Genomic DNA, 27,200 nt, shown 5'->3' with positions numbered 1-27,200 from the left:
GGGTGGATGGTCTCGTGGGGCAGCCGGCTAGGATCCCCCCACCGCCTTCTCTGCACAGCCAGGCCCATGGCGCCCACGCGTGACCTCTGAGTCTTGGTCTTTGAAGTGACAGAGATGACAGAGTGAAGCTCCAGACATGACGTGAGCCGGGATGGGGTCCCACGGAGATGAGGCCAGACCGAATGGGCACTGCGTCACTTGGGTCACCATCACGCACCGTCACCCTCCCTGCACTGCTGCTCCTGTCCGTCTGTAGCGGGACAGCCTCCATCTGACACATATTCCACCACCCTGTCCCCCGGGCAGGTAAGAGCAGCGTGCATCCTGCAGCCACCCAGAGACCAGCACCAACATCTCCCAACAAGTTAAAACAACCAACGCTTAAATGACTCTGAAACTTTAATTACAGATACTTTTCAACATTTGAAAGTGTGGATTTGCTCTCTTTTTGCATAAAGCTGTCAAGGTGGTTCCGTTACACCAGTGTCTTTTCCTGCACCCCTATCTCTTCTTTATTTCATCAAAGGTGTCTGGATCGCAGTCCCAAACCAACTCTGCACTGCATTCCAGGTTGGAAAACTCGGAGAGTGAAACAGGCTCAAAGGAGCAGAAAGCAACCGCAGTGAAGCAGCAGGAAAAGCTGAAGCTGCTATTTGTTTCTCCTAAGTTCCCCCCCGAAATGTAATAATCATGAAGAGGAAGAAAAGAAGATGGAGCTCTCACCCTGCTCCCTCTGCCAACACGCTCGCCTGAACCTCTCTGTGGTCTTAAAGTGCAATTATATGGTGAGGACGCCCAGGCCCGGGATTCGACTGGATGCAGTTCAAAGCCAAAACTTCAAACAGCTCATGACTCAGGCCAGGCGGACGGGGGCCAGGCGGGGGAGGAGGGCTGTTCTCAGCCGCTCAAGTGCATCCGAGGAAGAAGTGTCTTTTCTTTTTGTAAAGAAAATCTGTAAATTGTAAGGCATCCTGGTTTGGAAAAATCAAACTCTGTAAGCGCTTCTATCCAAGACTGTGCCAGGGCTGCAGAGTCCAAAGGCCAGCGAGCCCAGCCAGCAGCAGGGGACACGGGCCGCTCCCGGGTGCCCGGCTCCAGTGCTGATGCTGCCCCGAGTCCTCAGAGAAGTCCTCAGCCCTGGGCGCCGAGGAGGCACACTGGACCAAGGGCATCTGGTAGGATGTGGCTCTCTTCTCGGGCCTGTCCGGGCTGGAGCCGTCGCTGGGCCTCTGGCCATTGAAGAGCAAGTAGCGGCCGCGGGCATCCTGCTCCATCTTGAAGATCTCGTATTCCGTGTGAGGTAGTTTGATGCCCAGTGCCACACAACCATTGGTGTGGGTCACGTCCTGCTGGACACCCACCTGCCAGGAGCCCTCGGCCCCGCACTCGTTCCCGTTGAAGACATTGAGGAGCGAGGCAGTGGCCGCGTCCATGGGGGTGACCTTCATGTGGTTCACTGCCAAGGACACAGGACAGCTCCGTGATTCAAGGATGCCGGGAGCACCAAGCCTCACAGGCTTCTGCTCTCAAACCCACCCTGCAGACCAACCCACCAGACCGTAGCCCACAGAAAAGACCCTCAGATGGAAAAGGTTCCACATCTGGACGTGACCGGTGGCCACACCAAGCACCCTGAAGGCGCCACGAGGAAAAGTCCAGCCCATCTGGTAGTAAATGCTGAGCCCAGACTACAACTGACCAAGCCTGTTCCTGTGAAGTCAGACTGTCCCCGAGGAGCGGTCTCTGGGGACACTGCTCTTCGGGACGGACACAGTATTCAACGAAAACTGGCATTTGTTTTTAGGAATAGGTTTTGAGGTTTTTAAATAGTTTTGGTGTCAGACACCTATATTAGTGAGCAGTCTATACTGGCCCGTAAATCAGGCAACGAAAATAAATTAGGTTGCAAGCAGGAAAAATCTGCTCAATGGAAATCCCAGCCCTTGTAGAGGACCGCTTCTGAGGCTCTCCCAGGGGCCTATATTCTGCGTACACGTGAGAGCTTTGGAGGGGACTGAGACCCAGACAGCTGTTCTCTGGGCGACAGCTACCAAAGGCCCATTGTCCCTAGAGGCAATCTTCCTCCCTAAGGCGGCGGGGGCGGGGGGCAGTAAAATGCCCCAGGGCTTATCTGGGTTGCGGCAGAAATACTTCATATCTAACGGACTGAGCCACAGGGTGCTATCCGGGGACGGGTATCTAGGCCAACCCTCTTATTTGTCCATGACAGGGGCGACACCTTCCTAAACAGATGCACAAGCTTAAAACAAGTCTAGAAATAGAGATCACAAGGCCCCCACCACCCCTTGCTCACAGCCTTGCAGCCTGGAGGCCCCCCCCACCCCTTGCTCACAGCCTTGCAGCCTGGAGAATGTCACCCTTTACCTGCCTTACTTAGGTGATCACCAGGCATACCGCCCGCCCGCCTGCAAGCACGTGGCATCTTCTCAAGGGCACGGCGGGCACACTCTGTGCACCTGGGCGTCACTAACGCCAGCTCCGAGGCTGCAGAGAACGATGCAGGCAGGCAGGCCACTCCCCAACATCCCTAGCAGAGAAGATGCCCTTTGCCCCTGGCTCCGCCTCCACAAACACGACCCCAAACTGCTGCTGTGACCTCGGGGTATGGGGTGTGGGGCAGGAGCCCTACCTTTGAACACAAACTCCGTGCCGCCCATGACCCTGGCGGAGTGCACGCCGCGGCTGTAGCGACCCTTGGCATAGATGGTGAAGGTGGGATGCTTGCACACGGGGTCGGAGTAGTGGTAGTAGTGCCCCTCCCAGGTGTGGTTGTTGTCGTGGAAGATGAAGTGGCGCGTGAGGAAGAGGACCTCGGGCCGCACCTCGCAGCGCTGGCTCACCCACTCGCCGTGCAGGCCCACCGTCAGGTCCGCCTTGGGGGGCAGCAGGGGCGGCCGGTGCTCGTCCGACCGGTGGATGATGCGGCAGGCAATGCAGGCGTGGTCGTGGTTCTGGAGCCAAAACACAAACACGGGGGGGGGGGGGGGAGAAGTCTCCATGAGAGCAGTGCGCATGCGCTGCGTTCGACGGGGCTCACGGCAGAGGCACCGGCAGCCCCTGAGGCACCGCCACCATTAACCTGGGTACCCCAGGGGCAATTGGAGCCACAGACCGGGTGTGTGTGCCTGCGTGTGCTCACAAGTACATAAGTGTGTTTGGCTAACAGTAGAGCCTTGCCTAAATATTTCAGCTGTGACCTGGGCCCCCTTTAGAATCCTGTTACATTTTCAGACCATTTGTCCCAGACACTTGATTTCAAAAAGAAAGGCTGGCATCACCTCACCCCAATTAGGATGGCTACTATCAGAACGAGCAAAAAATGACAGCATTGGCGGGGCCGTGGAGAAACTGGAACTCTCGTGCACTGCTGGTAGGAACGTAAAGGGGTGCAGCTACGTAAAGGTGGTAAACGTAAAGGTGGTAAAGGATCACCTCAGGACCCAGCAACCCCACTTCTGGTTTATAGCCCAAAGAACTGAAATCAGGGTCTCAAAGAGGTATTTGTTCACCCACGTTCACAGCAGCACGATTTGCAATAACCTAAAAACGGAAACAACACAATGTACATCAATGGCTGAATGGATCATCAAAACGTGGTCTAGACACAAAATGGACTATGATTCAGCCTTACAAAAGGACGGGAATCCTGACACACACATGTTGTTACAAGGATGAACCGTGAGGGCATCATTCTGACTGAAATAAGCCGGTCACAGAAGGACAAATTCTGTGCAATCCCACTTATAGGAGGGACCTCAAGTCATCAAATCCATGGAGACAGAAAGCAGAATAGAGTTACCAGGGGCTGGGGTGGGGAGTTCGTGGCCAGATGGAGATGAAGATCGTATGACACCCCCCATCGTAGCCCTTGACAACCACCGTCCTACTTTCTGTGTCTATGGATCTGACTACTAGAGGGCCCACATATAAGTGGGATCATACAGTATTTGTCCTTCTTGTAACTGGCTTATTTCTCTTAACATAATGTCTTCAAGGTTCACCCATGTTGTAGCATGTGTCAGAATTTCCCTCCTTTTTAAGGCTGAATAGTTTTCCACTGTATGGATGGACCACATTTCGTTTATGCATTCATCTGTCAACGGACACCTGGGTTGCTTTCACTTTTTGGCTACTGTGAATAATGCTGCCGTGAACGTGGGTGTCCAATCTATTTGAGAACATGCTTTCAATTCTTTTGGGTATATACCTAGAAGTGGAATTGCTAGATTATATGGTGATTCTATGTTCAATATTTTTTGAGAACCTGCCATATTGTTTTCCACAGCAGCTGTACATTCTCACCAGCAAAGCACGACGGTTCCAATTTCTCTACACCCTCACCAGCAGCTGTTATTTTCTTTCTTTTTTTTTTTTTGATAACAGCCATCCTAATAAGTGTGATGTGCTACCTCACTGAAGTTTTGACTTGCGCTTCCCTCATGATTAGAAATGCTGAGCATCTTTTCATGTGCTTATGGCCTATTTGTACATCTTCTTTGGAGAAATGTCTATTCAAGTCCTTTGCCCATCTTTTAATCGGGTTGCTTTTTGCTGTTGTTGAGTTGACTAGTTACCGTTTTAACCAACTCTTTGGCTGGCATTAAGGAACCAAAGATGTCATAAATCAGTGTGGGAGGTTTGGCCTCTCTGTGGATGCTGTCAACAAGGGGACAGTTTCAGCCAACGTTGGATAAAGGGAACACCTTTCTGTTTTGTGGACAGATTTTTTAAAAATCTGATTTGTGCTCTTAATTACCACTCTCTTTGGCTTGAATAAAGCCCCAAAGACCTACAGGAACAACCATGGAGAAGCAGAAATTAAGGCCTAGATATCACACTGGCTCTAAAGTTTCTCTTTTCCAAGATGCTTTTCTCAAACAGCGGCCATTCACAATGACGAAAGGGGAAGAGTTTTTCAACATGAAGAGTGATTTGTACCACGAAATCTCATTTGCTTCATGAAGTTACTCTGTTTGGTCCATGCTCTGATCCATAGGTCTCATCTGAGAAGCCGTCTTTCCCAGGCTCTCCCGTTAGGCTTCACATCGCTCCCTCCCTTGCATCTCAGATAGGCTATTTTAACGTCAGTGTTCCTGTGCACAAGAAGCTGAGGGCTAGAGCCGAGGGACCAGAACGTGTTCCTTGCTGCTATTCTTTACACCAACTATAAAAAGCTTTCATTCCTGGGTGGGAGTGGGGAATCCCTATACCATTATTAATCTCTTAAGAAAGAAATCAAGCTTATTCTAAAACATCACATTTCATCAGTGAGCAATGTCCTAGGCAGAGGGGGGTTTTCCCACTGTGTTTCCTGATCCTGGCCCGGCCCTGGGAACAGTTAAATAACACAGTTTGCATGTACAGGGCATTTGATGCTGGGGAAGTTCAAGTACATCACCTCCTTACGCTTCTCAGTCTCCCAAAGAGACCACAGTACACGTCACAGATGAGGCCACAAAAGCACAGAGAGAGAGAGAATGACATGGCTCGGAGGGATCTGGGACAGAACTCGGCTGTGGGGATTGCAGAGTGCTCCCTTCCGGCCCCAGGCTGCCCCTTAGGCTGGGGTCTGCAAGGAACACACGTCTCCCTACCAAGGGCTCTGGTCCCTTGAAAAGGTCCTCTCTGGCCGATGACTGACACGGTTCTCTAGGCTTTGCCCTGTTCCCTGCCAACATTTATTTCTGGAGAGCTGGTTCGTCAGCATTTGCTGACAGATCCACTTGTTTCCCAGCATCTTCCCGGAATGGAAAAAGTTACTTGACGTGATCTTGTCGTGAATAAGTCAACTAGAGAAGCAGCCTGCATAAGACATTTCTTGGGCTAAATGTTTTGTTTGAGGAGGAGAAATGGGGATAGATGATGAAATGCCCCTTCCTAGAGTTCTGCTCCCCCGGGTCACGTTTCTCAGGAAGAAACCTCCACGGATGGCCAAGGATGATGCTGAAAGCTGTCTTCCCAAGTACCATTCACCACGTGTGTGACTGAACTGCAGGCGCCCTACGGTAGGTCCTTCTACACGGACATCCTTCCCAGCTCCTCTCCGTGACATGGTAGGTATTTGAGGCCAAGACCAGCGCCCTCCCGTTTTCCTACGTCCCACGACACCTAGGAGAACACAGTAGGTGTGATACAGGTTCACGGCTCACGGGCTGATGGATGGTTAGAAAGTTGTCCTCGGATACGTAACAAGATGAACAGAGCAGCCAGCATCCATCACAACCGTGAGTGCTGCCCACCTTGTGGGAGGGGCCTCTTGGGGTGCCTTTCAGAGCTGGGATCCTGGGATGTTGTGGACTCGGGCTCATTCTGACCTCCCAAAGGAGCAGTGATGATTCCCCTTTCAGAAGAAAGTAGGGGAAATGGCCGTGGCCACACAGGTTGGGTCTCTGTAACTGTAGCCTTGGGGCCACACCCGGAGGCTGGCAGTGTGTCTGGCCAGGCCGGCGACGGGAGCAGGTGGCAGGCGTTGCGGACAAAAGGACTTAGCCTCGCAAGGACTCTGCACAGCAACCCTGTAGATGTGATGCAACCACCCCAGAGGGGCCCGGGCTGGAAGGACGATGGAAAAGGGTAAGAGAGGCACGGCCGGTTCCTCGGGGCCTGCGTTTGGCTGCCAGTTCTTCTGCGAGCGGAACCGACAGAACACCGCTTCCTGGAGGGAAAAAGGAGCATCGGTGGGTGCCCGGGAGCAGCACTGCATTTTCTAGAAATGGGATTTCCATGAAGTTTAGATTCTGAGATGTGAGCTCCCAAAGGCCTTTCCTGTAAATCACATAAAAGCTAATTTCAGCTCCACCTTGCCTGTACATACACACTTTGCACAGAGCCCAGAGCTCGATAAAAAGACCATAAGAAGGTGGTTCTTCAATACAAATGACTATAAGAATGGTTTCAGAAGAAAATGCTGATTAAGTTTTACTTGTTTGTTTCTTCCCCTCCTGTTAATTTAAACGTATTTAAAGAGCTGAAGGAGACTCATCTTCATAATCACGCTGGCTGTAAAGGCAGCAGACCCCACGTTTGGCCCCCTTCTCCCCTGCCCTCTGCCCACAGTGGCCAATGCCCCGCACACAGGACTTGACTCAGACTCTCCAATGGTCGATTTCCTGCCGCCCCGGTGTTCACGCTGTCCTCTCAGCTTCTGGACTTTTAAGGGATGAAATGTTTACCACTTGCATCGTCCCTGACAATGACTTCCTGGTCTGCTGGCTCCTTAAATAAAAATCTTGCACTCAGGAATCAAGAAAAATAATGGCCTGTTCCTGCACTCACAGCAGAGGCCAGTAACTGTGCAGCGTGGCGACTGTGTGGCTCTTCATATTTCGACCCAAATAAAATGTCCACGTGAGTAAGCCTTTCGGGGGCCAGAAACCATCATCCGACCCCCATCGCCGGCTCTTTTTTCATCCTGTGGGCAGCACGTGCGGCCTGGCGGTGAACGCCCGGCCCTGGGGGCAGGGTCACGGTTTTCTGTAAGGGGCATACTGATTGAACATAAGGTGGGCTTCTGACACTGTCTCGGTCATGACTCCTTGAAGGCCCTGGTCCTCTACCACCTCTTCTGACTACCGTCACCTCCGCAAAGCCCTCTTCTCTTTGCCCTGAGCTGACAGAAAGAGCAGGGACAGTGATTCCTCCATGAGCTTCTGGATCCTTCTACTCGTGCACCTGTGACACCCACTTACCCACCCCGCTGGAAGCCACACCAGCCACATGCCTAAGGAGAGACCCCTTCCTGCTGCAGAGCTGCCTCCTGGAGCTGGGCGGAAACTCCGATGTCCACAGCCACGTGGTCCAAAGTCCCTCGGATGTCGCAGATGTCACCATAAATCTGTATTTCTCACATGCTCTGAGGAGGTTTGGAAAGACAAGCTCCCTCAAAAACAAATGACTGTTCACAGTCTAGAGGCCTGCAGGGAACTTCGGAGAGAAAGCACACGAGTACCCCTGCTTCCTCCCAGCGGTCCGGCACCCCCAAAACACTCCGCTGTGTTTCCGCCTCTGACGGGCAGCCCTACTCTCAGCGTTCCAGGCAGGCTATCTCAGAAACGTGGCTTGGGGAGAGTGGCCTGGTTTGCAGGCAAGCCCTTTGATTTACAGCCCTGTGGCCTCACCAGTGCAGGGTTTTGGAAAAAGACCAATTCTGCTTGCTTGCAAGTATGATCCTGAGGCCCTGGCATTTCCAATGACCCCAGCAATCGTTTGCTCTTAATTACTTTTGATTCTGCCAAGGAAAGAGGGCACCTGGCTAACCCTCCACCGCACAGGAATCCAGGCAGAGGGTAAGGGCTGCCCTGATGCTAAACTCGATTCGAGCAAAGCATTTTCTTTCAGGGTCATTCTAGGGGGTCCTGTTTTTTTTAATGAAGAGTAGCCAACTTCATCCTGAAAGAATCCTCCCAGCTCGCCTGGTTCTCTTCAAACATCATTTTTTTTTGCCGAAGGGCTCTGAACCTCACAGCAAAGCTGTATAAAGCTTAGAAAATCAAGTTGATTTAAAATCTCTATTTTTACATGGTGTCCCGTTTCCAGAGGGGCTGAGACTAGTGGTTTTAAACTCAATTTAGCATTTAAACTAATTTTCAGCCAGGTCTCTATGGACCGGCGATTAGGGAAGGTGAAGGGTTCAGAGGGGGGTGGCGAGGCCTGTGGTCTGTCCGGATGCGCCCCCAGCCCTCCTCCTTCCCGGGGGGTGGGTGGTCTGCAGGAGCCCAGCGGGCAGGCAGCACCTGGGGCTTTGGAAAGGCACCAGCGGCCAAGTCCACTGATCCCTTCTCCTAGCCGGCCTGGGGAGGGATCTCAAAACTTCCTGACTGCTTGCTCACTGCAGGCCAGGATGCACACACCAGGGACAACAGGAGAAGAACAGGTCCTTTCAGCTCCCAGAGCCACGCGGACCTGGGCCGGCTTTCGGGGGAGAGCACAGGCCAGGTCCTGGACGCCGGCCTGCGTCCGCCCAGCCGCTTCACTGGCTTCATCTGTGGCCACAGCGCTCCTCTGAGCCTCAGAATCCTGCCTTTTTGGAATCTGTTTTGAGCGTGGTGATGGAGTTTGGGTAGTATAAGATCACAGCACAAATCACAGCAGGTACAGAAACATTCACGGTGACAAGTATCTTTCCCCCGGCCACACTGTCCTCCTCCTCTGAGGCCATCGCTGTTCCACTGCAGAAACACTGGCTCCTGGATCAGCTTACCTTCTTCTTCTATTACTAGCTTTACACATGGTATCACACCGTTCATGCTATTCTGTACCTTCCTTTAAAAAAAAAAAGCTTAACAGTGTGTCCTGGATAATCTCCAAGATCCAAGGTTCTTTCCACCCTTAATATTTCTTGAACGAGGGATTGTGGCCTAGGGTTTAAAGAGTTTACTTCTTAAGAATCTGGGGAGACAGTCCCACAACGGCCCCTGCAGAGGAGGGAAGGGAAAATGGGAGTGAGAGGAGTGGCAGAGACGGAGGTAAGACAAGAAAGGTGGTTGTGGGTACTCCTTTCTTTTCCAGGCCTAAGGAGAGCTCAAGAGATCAAAGAGCCCACGTGGGCATCCGCAGGTGAGGAAACGGAGTCTGGACCCGACAACGTGCACCAACAGCCCAAGGTCAGGTTCAGAGTGGAAGCCAGTTGGTCCAGGCTGTCTGCTGCTTCCTCTGGGCAGGGGGCCTCCATCCAGCCTCCTCTCTCCTTCCTGGGCCCTGGCCACCCTACTCACCAGCATCCTCACTGGAAGGTGAGCAGGGATGAAGGCTCTGCTCCTGGGAGGATCCTCCCACAGGCTCAGGCCAGGCTGGGTCAGGGCTCTGGCTCCCATGGGGTTTCTGGATGAGCTGCAGACCGTTTTCACTCACGACACCTTTACTCCCGGAGATTATGTGAATGTTGGCTCGACTGTGCTCACAGAAAGCCAGATGCGTGTCTGAAAATCCCGTTCCCGCTGCCACCTGACACCAGGAGTTTGGAGAGAAGCGTCGTTAAGCTGCAGCGTCTGGATAAGGCGGCCACCTGCAAAGGTCCCTCGACGGTTCCTCTGTTTCCCAGAAGCCGGGCCCTCGCCCTGGTGGTCCCTAGGCAGAGTCCCATCTTGGTGCCTCTGCATCGGCTGTGAAGCAGGCAGAGCCCACTGCCCGCCCTCTCCCTGCGAGGATGCCTGGGGTCCCCGGGGCAGGAGGGCCACCCTCTCCCTCGCAGCCCCGCCTCACCTGGCGCCTCTAGAACGCGCAGGGCACAGCACAGCGGACCTGGCCTGGGTCTGCGCGGAGCCCAGCGTTCCCTCAGCACGGCACGGGGAGGGGATGTCCCTGAGATGCGCATCCAGAGGAAGCCTCCCTGCCCACTCGGCCTCTTGGCAGACGCCCCACAGTCATCATAAAGGCAACTTTCACGACACAAGCTCACGGTAACAGACAGAAAGAAGACAACCGAGTGGTCTGGCGGGGGCAGTACCAGCAGTACCCTCACCAGGCATGAGCATGCTCCAAGGACTGAGAAGAAAACAGATGCTTTAAAAACAAATAAACCACCAAACAAAAGTTGGACAAGCCCTGCAACTGGAGAGTTGCTGTTCTAGAAAGGATTCCAGAAAAGCCGGTCTGATGGTGGGCGACACTGGGGAGAAAGCCGCTGCCCCCCAGGCCCTCTTCCTGCCTCCCCAGCTTCTGCGGTGGTAATGACCCTGTTCCGTGCAGACACGGACTCCGAGCCCGTGGGAAGGAAATGCCTGGAGAATTCCAAGTGTAATTACAGGGACTATCATTTAAGAAAAGAACATTAGAAGGCTTTAATTGTTTCCTGCCCCCTCCATCCTCCCCTCGGGTCACAGTGATTTCTCACTTAGTCCAATGGGAAGAGTGTGGGATTTGGGGAAATAGTCCAGTGGGGTCTGGGGAAAGGTTTGGGTGCAAGTTCCAGCCCTGAAACTCACCAACCGGTGACCTTGGGCAGGAGACCAACCCTCGCATCTCAGCTGCCCCCTCTTCTGCTAAGAGGTGGTCGTCACGGCCTCACAGGGTCGTTGTGGAGACGGAACAGGAGGTTCTAAGGGTCCACAGCCCCAGGCCAGCAGCACTGTCCCTGCCCCCGGCCCCAGGGCCAGGATCCCTGCTGGGCATCTTCCCAGGTAGGTTAGAACATCTCCACGTTTCCTGCAAGCTTTCCTCTTAGACTCACAGAAGAAGTTCCCAGAGGGTCAGGGCAGAAGGGAGCCTTAGGAGTTTTCGAGGACCACCACCAAGGCTGTTCTGCATCACCAGTCCTAGGACCACCACCCTCATCAAATAGGAAAACCGAGGCCCCATCACAGAGCAAGGCGGTGGCCCACCCGGGCCTCCTGACTGGGCTACGTGTCCCCCCACCCAACCTGCAGCCCTCCCGCCCCCGTCCCCCCCAGCAGCCCCTCCATGATGCAGAGCCCCGCCCCACCAGGGGCTATGCAGGGTGGTGAGGGGTACCTTGGCATTCTGCAGCGGGGGCTGGTAGCTGGACGGCCTGTAGAACATCCTCTGGGAGGCGTCAGTGTGGATGTCACCCAGGAAGAGCTCCTCCACCAGGCGGTCCAGGTTGTGCTGCAGGTACTGCTTCTCCACGCGGACCAGCTGCAGCTCGTGCATGGCAAAGTTCACGGCCCGGGTGCACTCGCGGCCGCCCTCCTCCCGCCACAGGTCATAGGGCACGTCCTGCACCCAGGGACCCCTGGCGGGCATGAAGCCAGGGCATGTGCGGTTGACCAGCTGGCCGAGCCGCTCCGCCACGGCCTCTGAGTGGCACACGACCTGCACGCGGTGCAGCTGGTAGTCAGCCTCGGTGCCGCCGCGGATGATCCAGGAGGCCTGGCGCAGGCGGATCTTGCCGCGGACCACCAGTGTGTAGGTGGGGCTGGTGCAGCGGTTGCCGCCGTAGTAGAACTGGTAGGCCTTGAACGTGTTGTTGTGGTAGAACCGGTAGGACCTGGTGATGAACTCGGGGCCCGACCGCACCTCACAGCTGCAGAAAAGGGGGAGGAAGACGCCTGTGAGCCCAAAGTCATGAGGAGGAGGCTCATCACAGTGCCAGGAGATCACGGTAATGATAACAGGATGGTACTCCGGGCAGTTCATGGAACCCGCACAGCAACCTATGAGCTGGGGGATGGGGGGTATTATTATTATTATTATTATTTACATCCCAAGGATCATTTTATTCTTTATTTTTTTTGTTGTTGAAGTATAGTTGATTTGCAATGTTTCAGGTATATAGCAGAGTGATTCAGTTTTGTTCTTTTTCAGATTCTTTTCCATTATAGGTTATTACAAGATGAGTATAGTTCCCTGTGCTATAAGGGTGGGTATTATTACTGTCCTGTTTTACAGATAGGGAAACTGAGGCACAAGAGCTGAGGCAATGTGTCCAAGGTCCCCTCACCAGCCAGCATTGGAGCCAGATGTGAGCCCAGGGGAGCCTGGCCCAGCACCTGTGCTCCCGGTCACTCTACACCGGGGTTGTCCTCCTTTCACTTTATGGACAAGACAGAAGGGCAGGAACCTGCCGTCCTCAGCGCCCCCCTTGGCCTCACTCCCAGGCGGGAAGGAGGAAGGAGGGTGCGGGGCTGGCCTAGGAAAGATGCTCCCTGTGTTGTCAGAGATGTTGATTTCCTGACCACTTCCATCATCTGGACCGTGTCCACAGCAGCCAGGTGCCAGGTGTCTGTTGTCCTGGAATGGAATCTAGTCTCAGGGAGGCACCCCTTAGAGGCCACTGGAGATTCATCTCTTACCCGGTCCAGTCAAAATTAGTTTTCCCTCTAGCAGAAAATAAAGAGGCAGGTAGGGCTCCTTCGGTTGTGCTGCCGACAGTGGCAGAATGTTTTTTTTTTTTTAATATTAATATCTTTTTAAAATATTATTTATTTATTTATTTTTGGTTGCACTGGGTATTCGTTGTTGCACGCGGGCTTTCTCTAGTTGTGGCGAGCGGGGGCTACTCTTTGTTGCGGTGCGTGGGCTTCTCATTGCAGTGGCTTCTCTTGTTGCGGAGCACGGGCTCTAGGAGTGCAGGCTTCAGTAGTTGTGGCACGTGGGCTCAGCAGTTGTGGCTTGTGGGCTCTAGAGTTCAGGCTCAGTAGTTGTGGCGCATGGGCTTAGTTGCTCCGCGGCACGTGGGATCTTCCCGGACCAGGGATCGAACCTGTATTCCCTGCATTGGCAGGCAGATTCTTAACCACTGTGCCACCAGGGAAGTCTGCAAAATGTTTTCTGCTGTGGCATCAGGTAAAGGCTGGATGCCTAGGCCAGAAACACCTGGATGGGACCTTCCTCATCTGGTCTAACTGTAATCAATTTTTACAACTGCAGCACGGCCCACACCAGGAAATGAGGGGGTTTCCTTCCTTGCATTGGGCAAAGAATCTGTCCACTCATCACCTTTAATCAGATCCTAGTCTCAGTGACATTGAGACTTCAGTCTTATCAGTCTTGGCCGTATAACCCTGCTTGCGTCTATTATTTATATATAAACTTATTAGATACAGTAGTTCTGGTTTGAGCTGAGTGGCGAAATCAAGCGGTGGGACTGAAATCCCAAAGGCCAGTGGTTCTCAAAGCTACTATTAGTTTACAAACTGATGAATGGGCCACTTAGAAGTGGGGACCATTAGCTTAGCAAAGACTGTGACCTGCCGCAGATACCGCCAGACAGCAGCCAGTGGTGCTCTGGGCATCCGTCTCTGTGACAGGAGGGAGAGGAAGCCCATGTTCCTTCCCAGGGACAGAGGAGTCCTTCCGTGTGAGCAGCGATTCATGTCTGTTGTAGTTCAGACAGGAGGATCGCCGACTTCTAACACTTCATCTCAGCTTGAGAATCTGTTGATTTGGTCCCAAGCTCAAGCCCACTCACTTCTCCAACGCCCCACCCCCGACGCCCCTCACCCAGGCCTTGGTCATCTCCAGCTGGGACTGTTGAGTCTTTTAATTGGTCATCCCCAAGTTGAAACAATTTGGGACCTGGGACCCTTTTGCTGCAGTGCTTGTACCTGGACACAAGTCTCCTGGGGCAACAAAATACAAAGAAACTATAAGAGACTAAAAATAACTGCGCACATGCTCAGTTGGGGCAAATTACGGATAACAAGATACAAAAAGACCAAAAAGCCAACTGCCACTTCTGAAGAGTCAGGAGCAAAGCAGGGTACTGCACCTGTCCCCTGCACTCAACATCACCAAGGGGTGGGCAGACCGCCTGAGCCACGCCTCCGGCCCCACCCCTGGACCTGCCCCTACCCTCACCCCATACAAGGAACCAGCTCGCCCTTCCTTGGGAAGCAAGCAAGGGAACCTGTTGTTTGTTCTTGCTCCCCCTTGCTGCACCAGGGGCCCCAATAAAGCCTGGCCTGAATTTCTTGTCTGGCCTCTTATCAATTTCTATGGATTAAGGAGGCCAAGAACCCTGGTTGTCCCCAAGTCACTCTTCCCACCACCCACTTGCAGCCAGAGTGCCCTTCAGTCATGCTGAATCAGGTTTGAGCACAGCCCTTGCTGAAATCTCTTCAATGACGTCCCAGTTCTCTTAGATTAAAAGCCAAACTCAAAGAGACAAGGCGTGCAGGGGGCCCTGGGGGCTGGCCCCGCCTCCTCCTTGACCTGCCTGGGGCTGTTCCCCACCCCCAGAACAAGGGCTCCTGTGCTTCTCCGGTCCAGCCTCTGCTAGTCCTCCCACAGGGAAAGCTCTTCCCTGGTCTTGCACAGTCAAGGACATCTCAGCTCAAGTGTCCTCTTCTTGGTAGCCCTTCCTACCCCACCCTGTCCTAAAATAGGGGCCCTGGTATTCTCCTTGAGCACCTGTTGTTTCTTCCCTCTTCGTAACACTTCTTTGTGTATTTGTAAAATTCCCGAAGACAGGGGCCATGTCTGTTTGGTTCGCTGCTATACACACAAAATCTAGAACAGTGCTCACGTGCGGTAAATATTTGTGAGCTCCAGAAATATTTGTTGAACAAAATGATAAATTATTTAAAAGTACGTCGCGTTAAGATTGTTTGTGCCAATACTGACCATGCGGTTATTTTGAGAAACCCCATTTTTAGGAAAAAACCAAAAACCAAAAACCGCTAGGTCTTCCTTGTAAGATTTCTTTTTTCTCTTCTCTGGATGCCCGTGATCCCTCCCCAAGGTACCTGGAGGAGTGGTCTGCACAGAAGTGATCAGATCCCACGGTTAGCCTTGTGAATTTGCAACAATTTAATGCGCAGGGAAGAGATTGCAGGTCTGCCTCTGGGCTATTTTTAAAAGCTCTAATGGAAGATAAGCAAGAGCTCAAACTGGGATAAATCTCAGCTCCACAGCCTGGAAAAGAAGCCAAGAGCTGCACCCTGGCTGGTTGAGGTAGCATGGGTACCTTTTAACTTACTCTCAGACCCTGAAGCTGTATATTAAATTACCAGAATATGGCTAGAATATTTAGACCATCAGAAGCTTGCAAGTCGCGTTTCAGGGTTGGTGAAACACAGACTCCTAATTTCACTTGCTAATGGTTTCTTTTCATACAGGAGTGGTCCTACGGGGTTCAATAAACAAGGACATATTCACTCCCATGTGGGATACAGTGGTACCGTATCACCGCTGCTGAGGCTAAGATTTCAACAGGACTGAGCTCTGTTTCTTCACCAACCCGAGTTTCAAAGCGTCGCTTGGCTGTGAGTTAGAACTCAGACAACCCCAGAATCACTGTAAATTCTAGAAAGTCTCTGTGCACCTGAGAAACCCTAAGAAGGCTCTGCATAGCAGTGCGCTCTCCAGGACCTCCCGGGACCCCCGCCCCAGCCTCTTACCCGGTAGACACCCAGTGGCCCTCGATGGCAGGCGGCATCTGCACAGTGATCCTGGCACCATTGTGGAGATGTTTGAGCATGTGGTGACACTGGGATTCCTTGAAAGCCCTCCAGGCACTTTTCTCCAAGGACCTGGGGTGGGACCTGCTGTCCGGATGAAGGAGGGCAGAGCCCTCTCCCAGCCCTGAAACAGATACATGCAAGGCAGGTGTCAGGGGAGCTGCAGAGACGTGAGGCCAGCTGAGGAGCTGTCCCCGAGGCGGGGACATCCCACAGGTGGGAAATGCCAGGCTTTATCACTGTCTTTGCTCTCCTAGAATTCACATTCTACAGTGTCCCAGGAGATCCTCTCCCAGGTGAGAAAACTGGGGTCTGTGGAGATAACGAATGAGATTTGCATGAGGTCGCTTGGCGAGCTCCTGGCAAAGCCTGAGCTCAAACCCAGGTCCATGAAACTGCAAACAAGGCCGTGCATCCCACGAGCAGCTGTGCAGGGCTGCAGGGGACAGAACTGTGTGCTCCAGAGTCATCAAGGCTGGAGATGGGGCTGAGGGGACAGGTAGAAAAGGTAGTCAGGAAGGGTGGTCAGGTGCAGTGACACAGACAGGAAGGCAGAGAGCCAGCAGCTTCAGTGAAGGGTGAACGGAGACGGGGAGAAAGGCCCAGGGAACAGCTAGGAGGCGCCCCACAGTGGGGACTCCCTTCTGCCCGCACCACCTCATGCACCTCGGGGTCTCTCAATCCCCAAACGGACGCCCTCTAGAGGGGGTGCAAGTCCTACGCCCGCCATATAAGGGCTCAGGTGTGGCATTTCCCCCAGTGATCTTCCAAGGCTGCCCCTCAGAGTTGGTGACAAACAAACATATGTTACAGGGTTTTGATTGCACATCTGTATTTTCCACAGGTAAAGGGACACTAGGACTAAGTTTATCTTCACGTCGTCCAGGTTGGCCAAAATTTACACATGCAAAAGTACCACCAGCCTCGTGTGCAGAAAAAGGCAAGGAAAACAGATGGAGTTATCATCTGAAGGCCCACTGTTTCCTCTGAGATTCACTCCTGAAGTGACTCACAATCTGAGAGGTCTTTATTGTGGACCTACTAGGAATTCAGCACTATATTAGCAAAAAAAGAAAAAACGACACTAGTTAGACAAACGTACAACAATAAAAGATGGATGTTAATGAAACTGTGGTATTCGTTTTGCAATGAATGTTAAATGCAACCTCACCAGCAACCCCATTCAGCCAAACCAGGTGAGTCACACCTGAGCTAGAACAAGGGCGACACTAAAACTCAGAAATCTGTGTCAGGTGGAGTAGACATTAATGCTCAGGGCTGTTAAGTGAGGACCCCTTCCGTGGCCTCGAGCTCCCATCCCAGGGAAGGCAGTTGCACTGAAACAGTGGTCCTGGGTGCTCCGTCCCTGACCCTCCCCAGAGAGAAGAAGGAAACAAGCCTGCTAACTGGGCTATTTTTCTCTGTTTCTTTGCAAAACCAGCCTGTTTTCAAAATACATAAAATACATGCATTTTGATCAGCCCCCTCCCACCCCCTTCAGTGGTTGGGCTGTGGCACTGAGCCAGGTGGAAAGTCTGGAAAATGCAGCGGTGACCTGTTGGCAATCCTACATGGACATCCACCTGTACTGTGACTTCTGATGGGGTATTTATCCCAATTCCAGCATTTTAATCCCCATTGGTCTGGCACTTGTGCTGATCTCAGTTAGCTTTAAACTAGAGGACGGGGGGATACCTCCACCAACCCCAAGATTTGTGGTCATCTTGTTGATAGGAAGCACTTCCTGAATTCCCTGTCAGGAATGAAATCAAACAGTACAACTTGCCATTTGGTGGGCCAACTGGATGATAAATTGTAACGTGGCAAAAATACATATCTTAACTCGTCACAAAGCACTGGGAGTTGCGGAAGAGTCTTCTTTAAATATGACACCCAGCATTCAGTAAAGAGGTCATGCTCTCACGATCAACCAAGCTATGTACTAAAAATTGATTTATAAACTCCTTTACACCCCGCAAATGTTTTCCCGTAAAGCTAAGGAGAGCCGGGAGGGGAGCGGATATCGGTGAAATTCTGGAGCTGGGCTGCTTGGGTTTGAAACTAGATCAGCCACTTAAAGGATTTCATCAAATCCAAGATTTCAATGATTAAGATGCATCATTTTATTACCAGCGACCAAAACACTTGCATTTAAACGATGACACCTGCCTTAGCAGCAGTCCCAACACCCTTGGAGCGCGCACAGGGCCTCCAACTGCTTTATCTCTCCAAAGAGAACTGGCACCGTGTCTGGCCTTCGGCTGCAACGCTTCACTCAGGACAGGTAGTCGGTTTGCTCTGCACGAATCTTGACAACAAGGCTCAAACACAGCCTTATCTTTTTGTGGCATCTTTCTTTCCAAACAACTGTTTCTCGGTGAGAAAATATGTAAGTGCAGTTACTACCCCCCTCACCATGATAAATACTCGCCCCACTGATGTTACCCGGACACCCCTGGCTCCGTTACTGGGCTGCCTGATTTCCACACTGTTTTTCTTTTCAGCGCTGAGAGTGGAGTTTACAAGTGAATTCTAACACTTGGCTGCAGTGTTTACTCTATTTTCAAAACCAACCTATTGGCAACTAAACCATAGATGGAGAGTAACAAGGACACACACAGAGGAAGTGACATGAGGACAGTATGGGTCCAGGTTCACACAGGCGATGACAGGTCTGCCGCATGACTGCCACCTGCAGGCTCACAGGGGCCAGAGGCCCCACCCACCGGAGATGCACACCCACTGCCCAGACCTTATACATGAAAAACTGTAAATCCTACAATCGATGAAACACATGATCAGCACTGTGACCATCAACAAGTCACTTAACTCCCCCAAGCCTTAGTGCGCTCATCTGTACGGAGGGGGTGACAGCACTGCCGTCACTTGGAGTTGGTCTCAGGATTCACTGAGACCATTTCCTTTAGCACATGGTTCACGGTTCTTGGGAGACGTTAGTTACTATTATTTTAAATGATGAGTAAGGCTCTTGGAGGTCCTGAGGAAGGCCTTCCTAACTAACAGAATGGCTAGAATAATGGTAAGAGTCTCCTGGAGCCCAGCTCACTCTGCGCTCTGGAGGGACAGTGTGCACAGAGCGAGGCCCGGGCTCCTGGCAGCCAACTAAGTGATGACCCGAATGGAGAGCAGGGGTGGTGACAAGCTCTACTCGGTTTAACAAATGACTACACGCTGCCACTCTGTGTAGCTTAGGGGCTGGAAGCATAAAGAAGATTGAAGATAAGTTTTTCTGACCCGGAGGCTCTTAGGGTCTCACTTGGACTGCACGTCCAAGGACAAGGGTGGGATGGTGGGGTCTGGGCAGGAGGTGGGCTCAGAGGCAAAGGAACGGGCCGTGGTACTCACGACCTGCATGGTTGTGCAGGAGGCTGGAGCCAACAGTCAGTTTTTTAACCAGGGGGTGGGGAAGACATAAAATCTCAGAACCACCCATTTGCACATCATTAGAAAGCAGGCAGAAGATTACGTCACTCAGGGTTTCCAGAGACCAAGCTCCGTCTTGCTACTGCTCCTGTCAGACAGAAGCCAACGTCAGGGACCTGGCAAGGCCGTCGGCCCAGGAGGCCAGCAGGATAGCCAGATGGAGGACTCAACAGCCAGCCGCCTCCCCAGGACACAGTGGCTGAGGGTTCACTCGCGAGGGTGGGACTGAATTTTTAGGATGGGAAAATAGGGTTGGAATTTATTCTCTTTTTATCTTTTTCCTTTGAAATACCCACCACCTCAATGACCCTTAGGGAGCAAAATTAAAAGGGTCAAGTGACAGCAGGCGTTGCTGTCAGGCAAGAGAAGCCGTCTCTTAGGGTCAAGTATGGACGGGGGTCACCAATACTTATTGGCTCATTTGGTGTGGGACGTGGATTACACCCCACCCCCACCCCCATGTGAGGCCTCCTTCTAGTAAATGGCTGGGAATGAAAAGGCCACTTGAAGCACCTAGTTCAGCCACAGGGGAGGCCATGTGGAACGCTCTCACCTTACATCCCACGACTTCCTTCTCAGCATCAGCCATGGGTGCCCTCCAAGGAGACCAGCCTTAGACTTCTGGTCAACCCAGGGATCCCCATGTTCCTGCATCGCCAGAACGATGTCAGCTCCAAATCTGAGACTGAAACTAGCAACTCACTCATTCAAACAATCAGAAAGGACTCTCTGCAGGGCCAGGCACTGTGCAGGCACAGAAGCTACAAACATTATGCCCCAAGGAATCCTCAGTTGGGGAAGAAATCAGAATCCCAATGGACTTATAAAGGGACTCAGAAAGATGGAGGGAGCAGGCAGCTATGCCTTGAAGACTGAACAGAAGTGGTCCAGGCAGGGTTTATAGCACATGCCCAACATAAGGAGGGGGTGGGAGATTCGTGCAGGGAGGATGGAGAGGCCTTAGGGAGGGGAGATCGCAGGGTGGCCCAGGAGGGAACAGTGGCAAAACAGAGGCCAGGCTGTGATCAAGAGCTGTGAGGGCGTCATCCTGAGCATGGACTGGGCTGAAACAGGGAAGAGGAACCGCCCAGAGCCTGTAAGCGATGTAACGCAGGATGAGGACTCCATTTTGAAAAGACTGCTTTTCCCTCTTTTTGGAGGGCTAAGAAGCAGGAAGATCAATTATGAAGCTTCTGCCATGGTTCAGTGCATCATTTTTGCCTGAATAAATGAGAAAGATAAGAGAAGGGAACTGCTTTCAACAAAGCAGTGAATCTTTTTGGTGGTCCCGGAGAGGCACTGACCATCTTTGGCACGTTGTGGGAAAAGGTATTACCAAAAAGTTATTTGAAAAGAGAGGAAAGAAGGAAGGGAGGGAGGGAAAGACAGAGAGAGGAAAGTAAGGGTCTGTACTAATTTAGCACTATATCCGGAAAAAAACTTTTGCAAAATACTTATATGGCCACTTACATACATCTTCAATTGTATAAATAAACATCCAACTTAAGGGTGGTGACTAGCTGTAATAATAGTTCCTGCCTGAGTGTACTTATTAGTTATAATAATAAATGTGCTTATTATATATAATAACTTTAAAAACCTCCACTTGATTGGATTATCTGTATAATCAGAAGTGTTGACTAACCACAATATTTGGTTGTCGATAATTCTGCTATTCAACGTTGAGTGCAGTTGACATTATGATCTTTCAGGCTCTTAAGGCACATCACAGTGAGGTCATCGTTAGGAACATCAGTGCCTGTGGGATGTTGCTTTGGATACAGAGCTAGTGGGGTGGACAGGTGACAACCCTATTTAGTCCAAGAGAGGGTTCTTCCCCTTGTGTTTCTCATACGAGTGAGGAGGCACACACAAATAACATCAAGACTTTGATGAACTGAGGATTCTAGATATTTTGGTCAGTTGCAAAGACTAGTTCATTGGGTTCCATTCATTAAGATTTTTGCTGTGAATGAATCCAAGGAAAAGAGCATCTCGAAGGGTTAAACAACATCAGTGCAGTAAGAAAGGGACTGAGTTTTCAGGCTTCAAGGTGACTTTGGCTAAGTCATCGGATAGGTGCCTTTCGTTCCCCTGTACAAAGTGAAAATTACAGTAATGGGGATAATAACTAATGCTTGTAAAACACTCGAAGGCTCACTTCACGCCTATATTATCTCATTTATCAAATTCCAGTTACTACACGGGAACAGAAAGGAGTGGGTGGAGAACCAGCCTTCAGTGTCAAGGGTTCTACGAACAGCCAGGCCCTGATACCAGCGCCAGTGGGAGCCACCACAGCACCGCCCCGACCAGTGGCGTTCTGATGAAGCAGGTTATCAAAGTGACTTCACTACAAAATGGTCTCCAACATCCGGGGTCCCATGGCCTGGGCCCAGATCAAACGGTTATGACAAGGGGGCAACTTCTTTCAAGTACGGGTGGGAGAAAAATGTAGACCCTGGAAGGAAATTGTTCTCCTGTTGAAAACAAATTAATTCCCGAAGGCTTTAGGGGACAATTTTATAGATGGCCATTTGCAGAGAACTACATGAGCTCCTTGGGTTCTGGAGGGTGTATCACATGCACGGGTGTGTGTGTATGTAAGAGTTTTTCACTTCCACGGATGAAATCACTAGTGCACAAGAGAAATCCTAAATGACTCCAGAATAATCTTTACTACTACCATGATTGCCAGCCTACTGTTCAGAGAGCGAAAACACCCAGAGATAGCAAATAAAAACCCAGATTTCCCCAAATGGGGGAGCGCAGGCTTAACCATTTACATGGGCATCTGTACCCTAAGTTCAAGGCCCGTGAGGCCAGGTGGCTGTTGGCATCACCCAAGTCACCAGACTCTGCACACAGAAAGCAGCCCTGAGCACAGGCCTCAAAGGGAACAAATGCAGTATTTCTCCGTCGCCTGCAGCAACGCTTATTCCTGAGCCCGGGAGCGAGCCAGGCCACCAACAGGGACCGGGCAGAAGGCAAAGGGCATGGGGCGGGGGATGGAGCAGAGACCCTGAGTCGTCCCTTCAGCAGGTGGCTGAGGGCCTACTGTATGTGAGGTTGTCTCCAAGGCCTGCCCCATCGCTGACACGTGAAGGGAAAAGTGAGGGAGGAACAGGGCGTGTGGCCAAGTCCCCGGGAGAATCCTCTTGATGTACTCAGCTTTTCACCTGTCTATCTAGATCGAGAACCAAAGCACCAAACCGCTTTACACACAATAAAATGTGAACGGAGCTCGGAAGGAGACACTTTTCAGGCACACTTGGGAATGAACTCATCTTTGATCGGCTTAGTCACTGCAGAGGTACTTTAATGCTTAAAAAAATAAAATCAAAACGGCCAAATAAATATAATGTCAAGACATTCACAATGGTGGTCTCTGAGAGGGTCTCTGAAAGGCCCTTTCCCGCTCACTTTGCACGTTTCTGTCCTTGATACAACGTGACCTGCGTCACTCCCACACCAGAGTGAGGAAGCATCTCACGGTGGAACTGGTGCGATGCAGAAGAACACGCAGCAGAGGAAACGGGAGCGATGAGGGGAAATGCAGGTGATTACTTTGCCGTGAAATCGCCCAGGCCCGGTAAAAGAGCCATCATCACTGTAATGTGGGCTGTGAAGTCGAGGCGGATGCATGACCGCCTGCACAGCTTCCATGTTTTGGAACAAAAGCTGCCGTTCACTCCCAGGTGGGCACCTACACTCACCAAGCGCTTGCTTTTACTTCCATGTTGTTGGAGATCAAAGCTGAGAGAGCTGCTTTTGCCAATCTTTAAACCTTATCTAAAAGCACTTTCCCTTTATGAGAAACATAGTAAAGTCAAGACTTCAAATTCCTGGTTTCATTTAACTTTTGATGAAAATGAGGTAATTTTCTAAGTCGTTTTCTTCTAAGGCCATGGTCACCGGGCCAGACACTGGGGTCCAACCACAGACAGCATGGTTTTCCTGCTGGGCCTGGAGCTGATGGCTGCCGCCATAGCCGTGCTCTTCACACAGTCGTGTGTGTGTGTGTGTGTATGTGTGCTGCCATGTCAGCTTTCCACAGGTGTATGAGATCACTAATGAGTCCTTTCATATTTCCAGTCCTAAAAGTTTTATGCTTCCCTTTAATTGATTCTATCAAATTGTCATCAGTCTGTCCCTGAACGGTAGGTATTTACACAGTCCTATCATCCACTGGTGTTGAGTTCTTTACTCATTTAGGGAGAAAAGGAAGGACCACGGCTATGACGGGACGGCTCAGCCATGTGCTTGAAGACAGTCAGTTTCTCTCAAAAGAGAATATTTACCATCTAAGACCCTTGCTCCCTGCTATGAACAGATGAGTAATATTTCTTTTCAAGATTACATTTTATGACTAAGGGGGAAAAAGTGCAGGAAAGGCAATGTTTTCTTGGTCACAAAAACTGCCTCCAGTAAAATGATATTTCGAAGATTCTACTTTACCCTACTGTAATGTTTCCTCACATTTTGTTGGCTAAGCAGTCACTCGGTAATCCTCAGTTTGTCTGTTTGTTCAGTTTTAGTAGAATACGCTCAAGTGAAAGGTGATAGCTCAGAAGTGTCTTCCCATTTCAGAAAAGTCGATGAATTCTACAAAAGTAAATGGCGATGGAAGAACATCTCCCCGACAACGGCTCCAAAACTTAAAGTCAAATGTTTCCATTAATAAAGAGAGTGAGCACTTTGGGGCACATTAAAGCACCACTTTTTCTGAAATATCTCATGTTAATCTGGTTTCTGGAACAGAATGATTTTCATGGCTTTTCATCTAAGCAAATAAAACAGTGACAAGGGACATACCCCAGCTGCATACCTTCATGACATTCAATAGGTTTTACTTGGATTAAGAAATGCAATTGTTCTCAGACGCTGGAGGACAGGAAAGTCAGACCAACATGTATACTTTTATGCCGTCACATTTTGAACTTGGGTCTCCCACTACATTTACAGTTTTAAAACACAGCAAAAAATAAACAATGGACTCCAGTCTTTCCAGACCCTAATTTACTCACCAATAGGACCTAGGGGTGATTTATAACTTGCCTGAGTTGAAATAAAAGTAACCAAAAAAACTGAACAAAGATCGGATGCCAAACACAATAAAGAGTTTCTACAGCATCTTCACCCAGAATCTTCCTGAAGGCCTTGTGCACTTGTTAATCTTATTAATGAGACTTGTTAGTGTAACAAATAATCTATAAATGATGTCTGGAACTAAATTTCATAAAGTTGGTCCCAAGTACATTCATAACCATAGAAAATATGTTTTTACCTACCTAATTGCTGTCATAAATATACAAGTAGCAAAATAAAAATGCCTCTGTATCAGGAAAAAAATCATTAAGCCCTTCTAAAAGAGTACAGGTAACTTCCTTCAGACTGATGACTTCTATTAAGATACTTAATCAAGCTCCATCTGTTACTACAGAATTTTTAAAAACTTGCAAAACCCCTAACTACAGAGTAGGACACACTCTCAAGCCATTCCCTTGGGTTAGGTTGATTAATACCCATTTCCCATTAAAACTACTTCAATCAAGTAAAAATCAGGCAGAAAAGGGGGAAACGGAGAATACCCAATTTTTTCTTGGTGCTTTACATTATCCTAAGGAATCGTGACAAGCCCCTCTCAAATCGCAGAGATTTATACCCAGAAGGACCACTCCCTCGGTTTCTCCTCTGTGCTGGAGTCCCACGCGCCCTGAACGAGCGCAGTTGCTCTGTGGGCAACAGCAGTGTGAATAACTCTGCCACTGCAGGTTCACTTTGAAATGGGGTGACTTTTTGCAGGGTTATCCCCGTCATCCCATTAAACTTGGCAAACCTCCTTTTTTATTTTACATACTCTTCGTCATATGCACATGTGCACACACACGTGCACACATGCACGGGGTCTGGCCCCACTGGCTTATTCCCCCCTTCCTTACTCCCTCCCTGCACACTGTGGATCTGGGTGAACCCCTGACCTCAAGGAGCTCAGGCTGACTCCAGCTGGAAATTGGAGATCTGGGGCTATACTTGAACCTCACTGAGGGTATACTCGGGCTCCCCTTACCAGCCGTTACCACACTGTGGTGCAGGAAGTGTGGTTACAACTTCCAGCTCTCAAAACAAGGAAGAAAAGTTCAGGGTGGGTTGGCCCAGGCTGTGTTTCTGAGCATGGCTTTTGTAGTCCAAAAGGCAAATGGCTTTATGAAAAAAAAAATTCTGTTCATGCCAAATTGTCGAGTACTTTTTCATTTTAAAGGCATTTGCCCATAGGACCATTTTCCTGCACAGATACGACAGGAGCTTTTTTAGTGGACACTCTCCCCTGTGTCCTCTCTCTCTCTGCCTCTTGTTTCTGGTGTGGGTGGCAGCTGCTGTTTGATCTGCCCATTGGCTCTGATGTGTTTCATGTTTCAGCCAAAGATGAAAACGGCTCTGTAATTCTAAGCAGATGGGCCTAGGAGTACAACCCTGTAATTACACCTTCTCTCTCTGGCCCTCGAACTGCCAGCCTTCCATCCTGACTTTGAAAGTCTGGGATCACTGGGGCTCCGGACACACCTTGGCAATCAGGCAGGTCTGGCCCAGCCCAACTTGTGTGCAGGGCCTGTGGACCTGCGCTGCCCATACTGCTGGCCCCAGCAGGGTGACAAAGAATACAGCAGCGCAGGGCTCCCGGGTTGCTGTCTCCTCCCCTTCCTAGATGGTGTGGGAGTCACCCCTGACCTTCAGCGCCGGCCAAATGCCTTCTGAAGCTGGATGGGAAACCTAGAGGCCATGAGGGTGCTGACCTGATGACCCCGATGTGCAGAGGTTTGGGGTGCCCGTGGTGGGTGTGGAGGCAGGAGAGCCCTGCTCCTGGTGGACACTCTGCTGAACAGTCAGGTGTCCACCGTTAGGAAAAGCTGGCCCAGGACATCTGGATCAGCACGTGTTCTGCAGCCACCTGTCCCCATGATCGCCACAGATCTCGCACAAAATCTGCCTTCCCACTCCCGGTGCAATGCTATCTTATTTTCCTCAGTGCAATTCCTGGAACTCTTTTAAAGCCTGCTGTTCTCTGGCTGAGGGTTTACTAGAGCTGCTGACGACATGTGACACATGAAACAGAAACAAAACGACCCAGAAGAGCGGGAGGAAACAAGCTCAGGTCCCGGAGAACTTAGGGGACTGGTTTTAATTACTGCACCTTGGCTGCTAGGAGGCCCCTGCTCCCTGAAAGTCCGTCAAGAGAACCTAACGGTCCACCTGGGAGAGACCCCTCCCCAGCCCCTCAACACACTCGTCCGAGGGGCGAACACAAACACCCCGAGCTGCTTTTTCCCTGAAATGATCACAGTTCTCTGCACAGTGCCCCCAAAGCTTGGACCCCAGCAAGAGCCTTGCCTGCGCTCTGACACTCTGTAAAGGGTCGCATAGCCTGCGGTTCCATGACCGCCTATGGTCTGAAACCCCGCAGAGTGGACACAAGTGTCCCGGGACTTGGACATAAAGTCTGTGTGCGCGCCCTTCCAGAGAGAGCGCGGCCGGCGCCCGGAAAGGCGAGACTCTTCCAGGGCGCCCAGGACGGGGCTGCACCCGGCCGCGCGGTCCCTTCGGTTCCGGGGTGTCCACTCGGCTCCCGGCGCCCCCAGACTCACCGTGAAGCAGGAGGGCCGGGAACAGGGATGTGAGCAGGAGGCGGCGCACACAGGACATCTCCAGGCCTCCTCCGGGGCCGCCCGCGCGCGCCGCACCGCCCGCCGTCCGGGGACCCAGCTTCCCGGGACCCGCCTGCAGCCCGGGCGGCGCGGCCCGGCCGCGCGGGGAAAGGGCCAGGCCCGCGCTTCAGGCGGCCGCGGCGCGCCCCATGCCCGGCCCGGCCCCTCCGCTCCC

At 51.3% G+C, this 27,200-nt stretch overlaps 1 protein-coding gene across 2 annotated transcripts; it reads right to left on the bottom strand.

The window, feature by feature from the left end:
* Positions 1–386: 386 nt before the first annotated feature.
* Positions 387–27,117, bottom strand: APCDD1 (APC down-regulated 1). Of its 2 annotated transcripts, XM_029223314.1 has the most exons (5): positions 26,966–27,117; positions 15,819–16,002; positions 11,470–12,001; positions 2,651–2,972; positions 387–1,456 (listed from the first exon to the last, which is right to left on the bottom strand). In XM_029223314.1, the coding sequence occupies exons 1-5, from the start codon at positions 27,021–27,023 to the stop codon at positions 1,005–1,007; spliced, it is 1,548 nt and encodes a 515-aa protein (XP_029079147.1). In that variant the 5' UTR covers positions 27,024–27,117; the 3' UTR covers positions 387–1,004. The 2 variants fall into 2 exon arrangements, with proteins under 2 accessions (XP_029079147.1, XP_029079139.1); XM_029223306.1 differs by lacking the exon at positions 26,966–27,117 and having other exon boundaries at positions 15,819–16,087.
* Between the last annotated feature and the right edge of the window lie 83 nt (positions 27,118–27,200).

The sequence above is a fragment of the Monodon monoceros genome, unplaced genomic scaffold, assembly GCF_005190385.1.
Source record: "Monodon monoceros isolate NGI ecotype Baffin Bay Population unplaced genomic scaffold, NGI_Narwhal_1 Super_Scaffold_1, whole genome shotgun sequence".
In the NCBI taxonomy this organism is placed as follows: domain Eukaryota; kingdom Metazoa; phylum Chordata; class Mammalia; order Artiodactyla; family Monodontidae; genus Monodon; species Monodon monoceros.
Note: the sequence above shows the minus strand (reverse complement) of the source record. Positions and strands in the feature narration are given on the sequence as shown.

Excerpts from the sequence above, each read along its gene's own strand:
- APCDD1 (XM_029223306.1), bottom strand. The coding sequence starts at position 16,087 with ATGTCCCCGCCTCGGGGACAGCTCCTCAGCTGGCCTCACGTCTCTGCA. Across the intron at positions 12,002-15,818 it reads GGCCACTGGGTGTCTACCGG|CTGTGAGGTGCGGTCGGGCC; the intron begins GTAAGAGGCTGG and ends CCTTTTCTGCAG. Across the intron at positions 1,457-2,650 it reads CACGGAGTTTGTGTTCAAAG|TGAACCACATGAAGGTCACC; the intron begins GTAGGGCTCCTG and ends TGTCCTTGGCAG.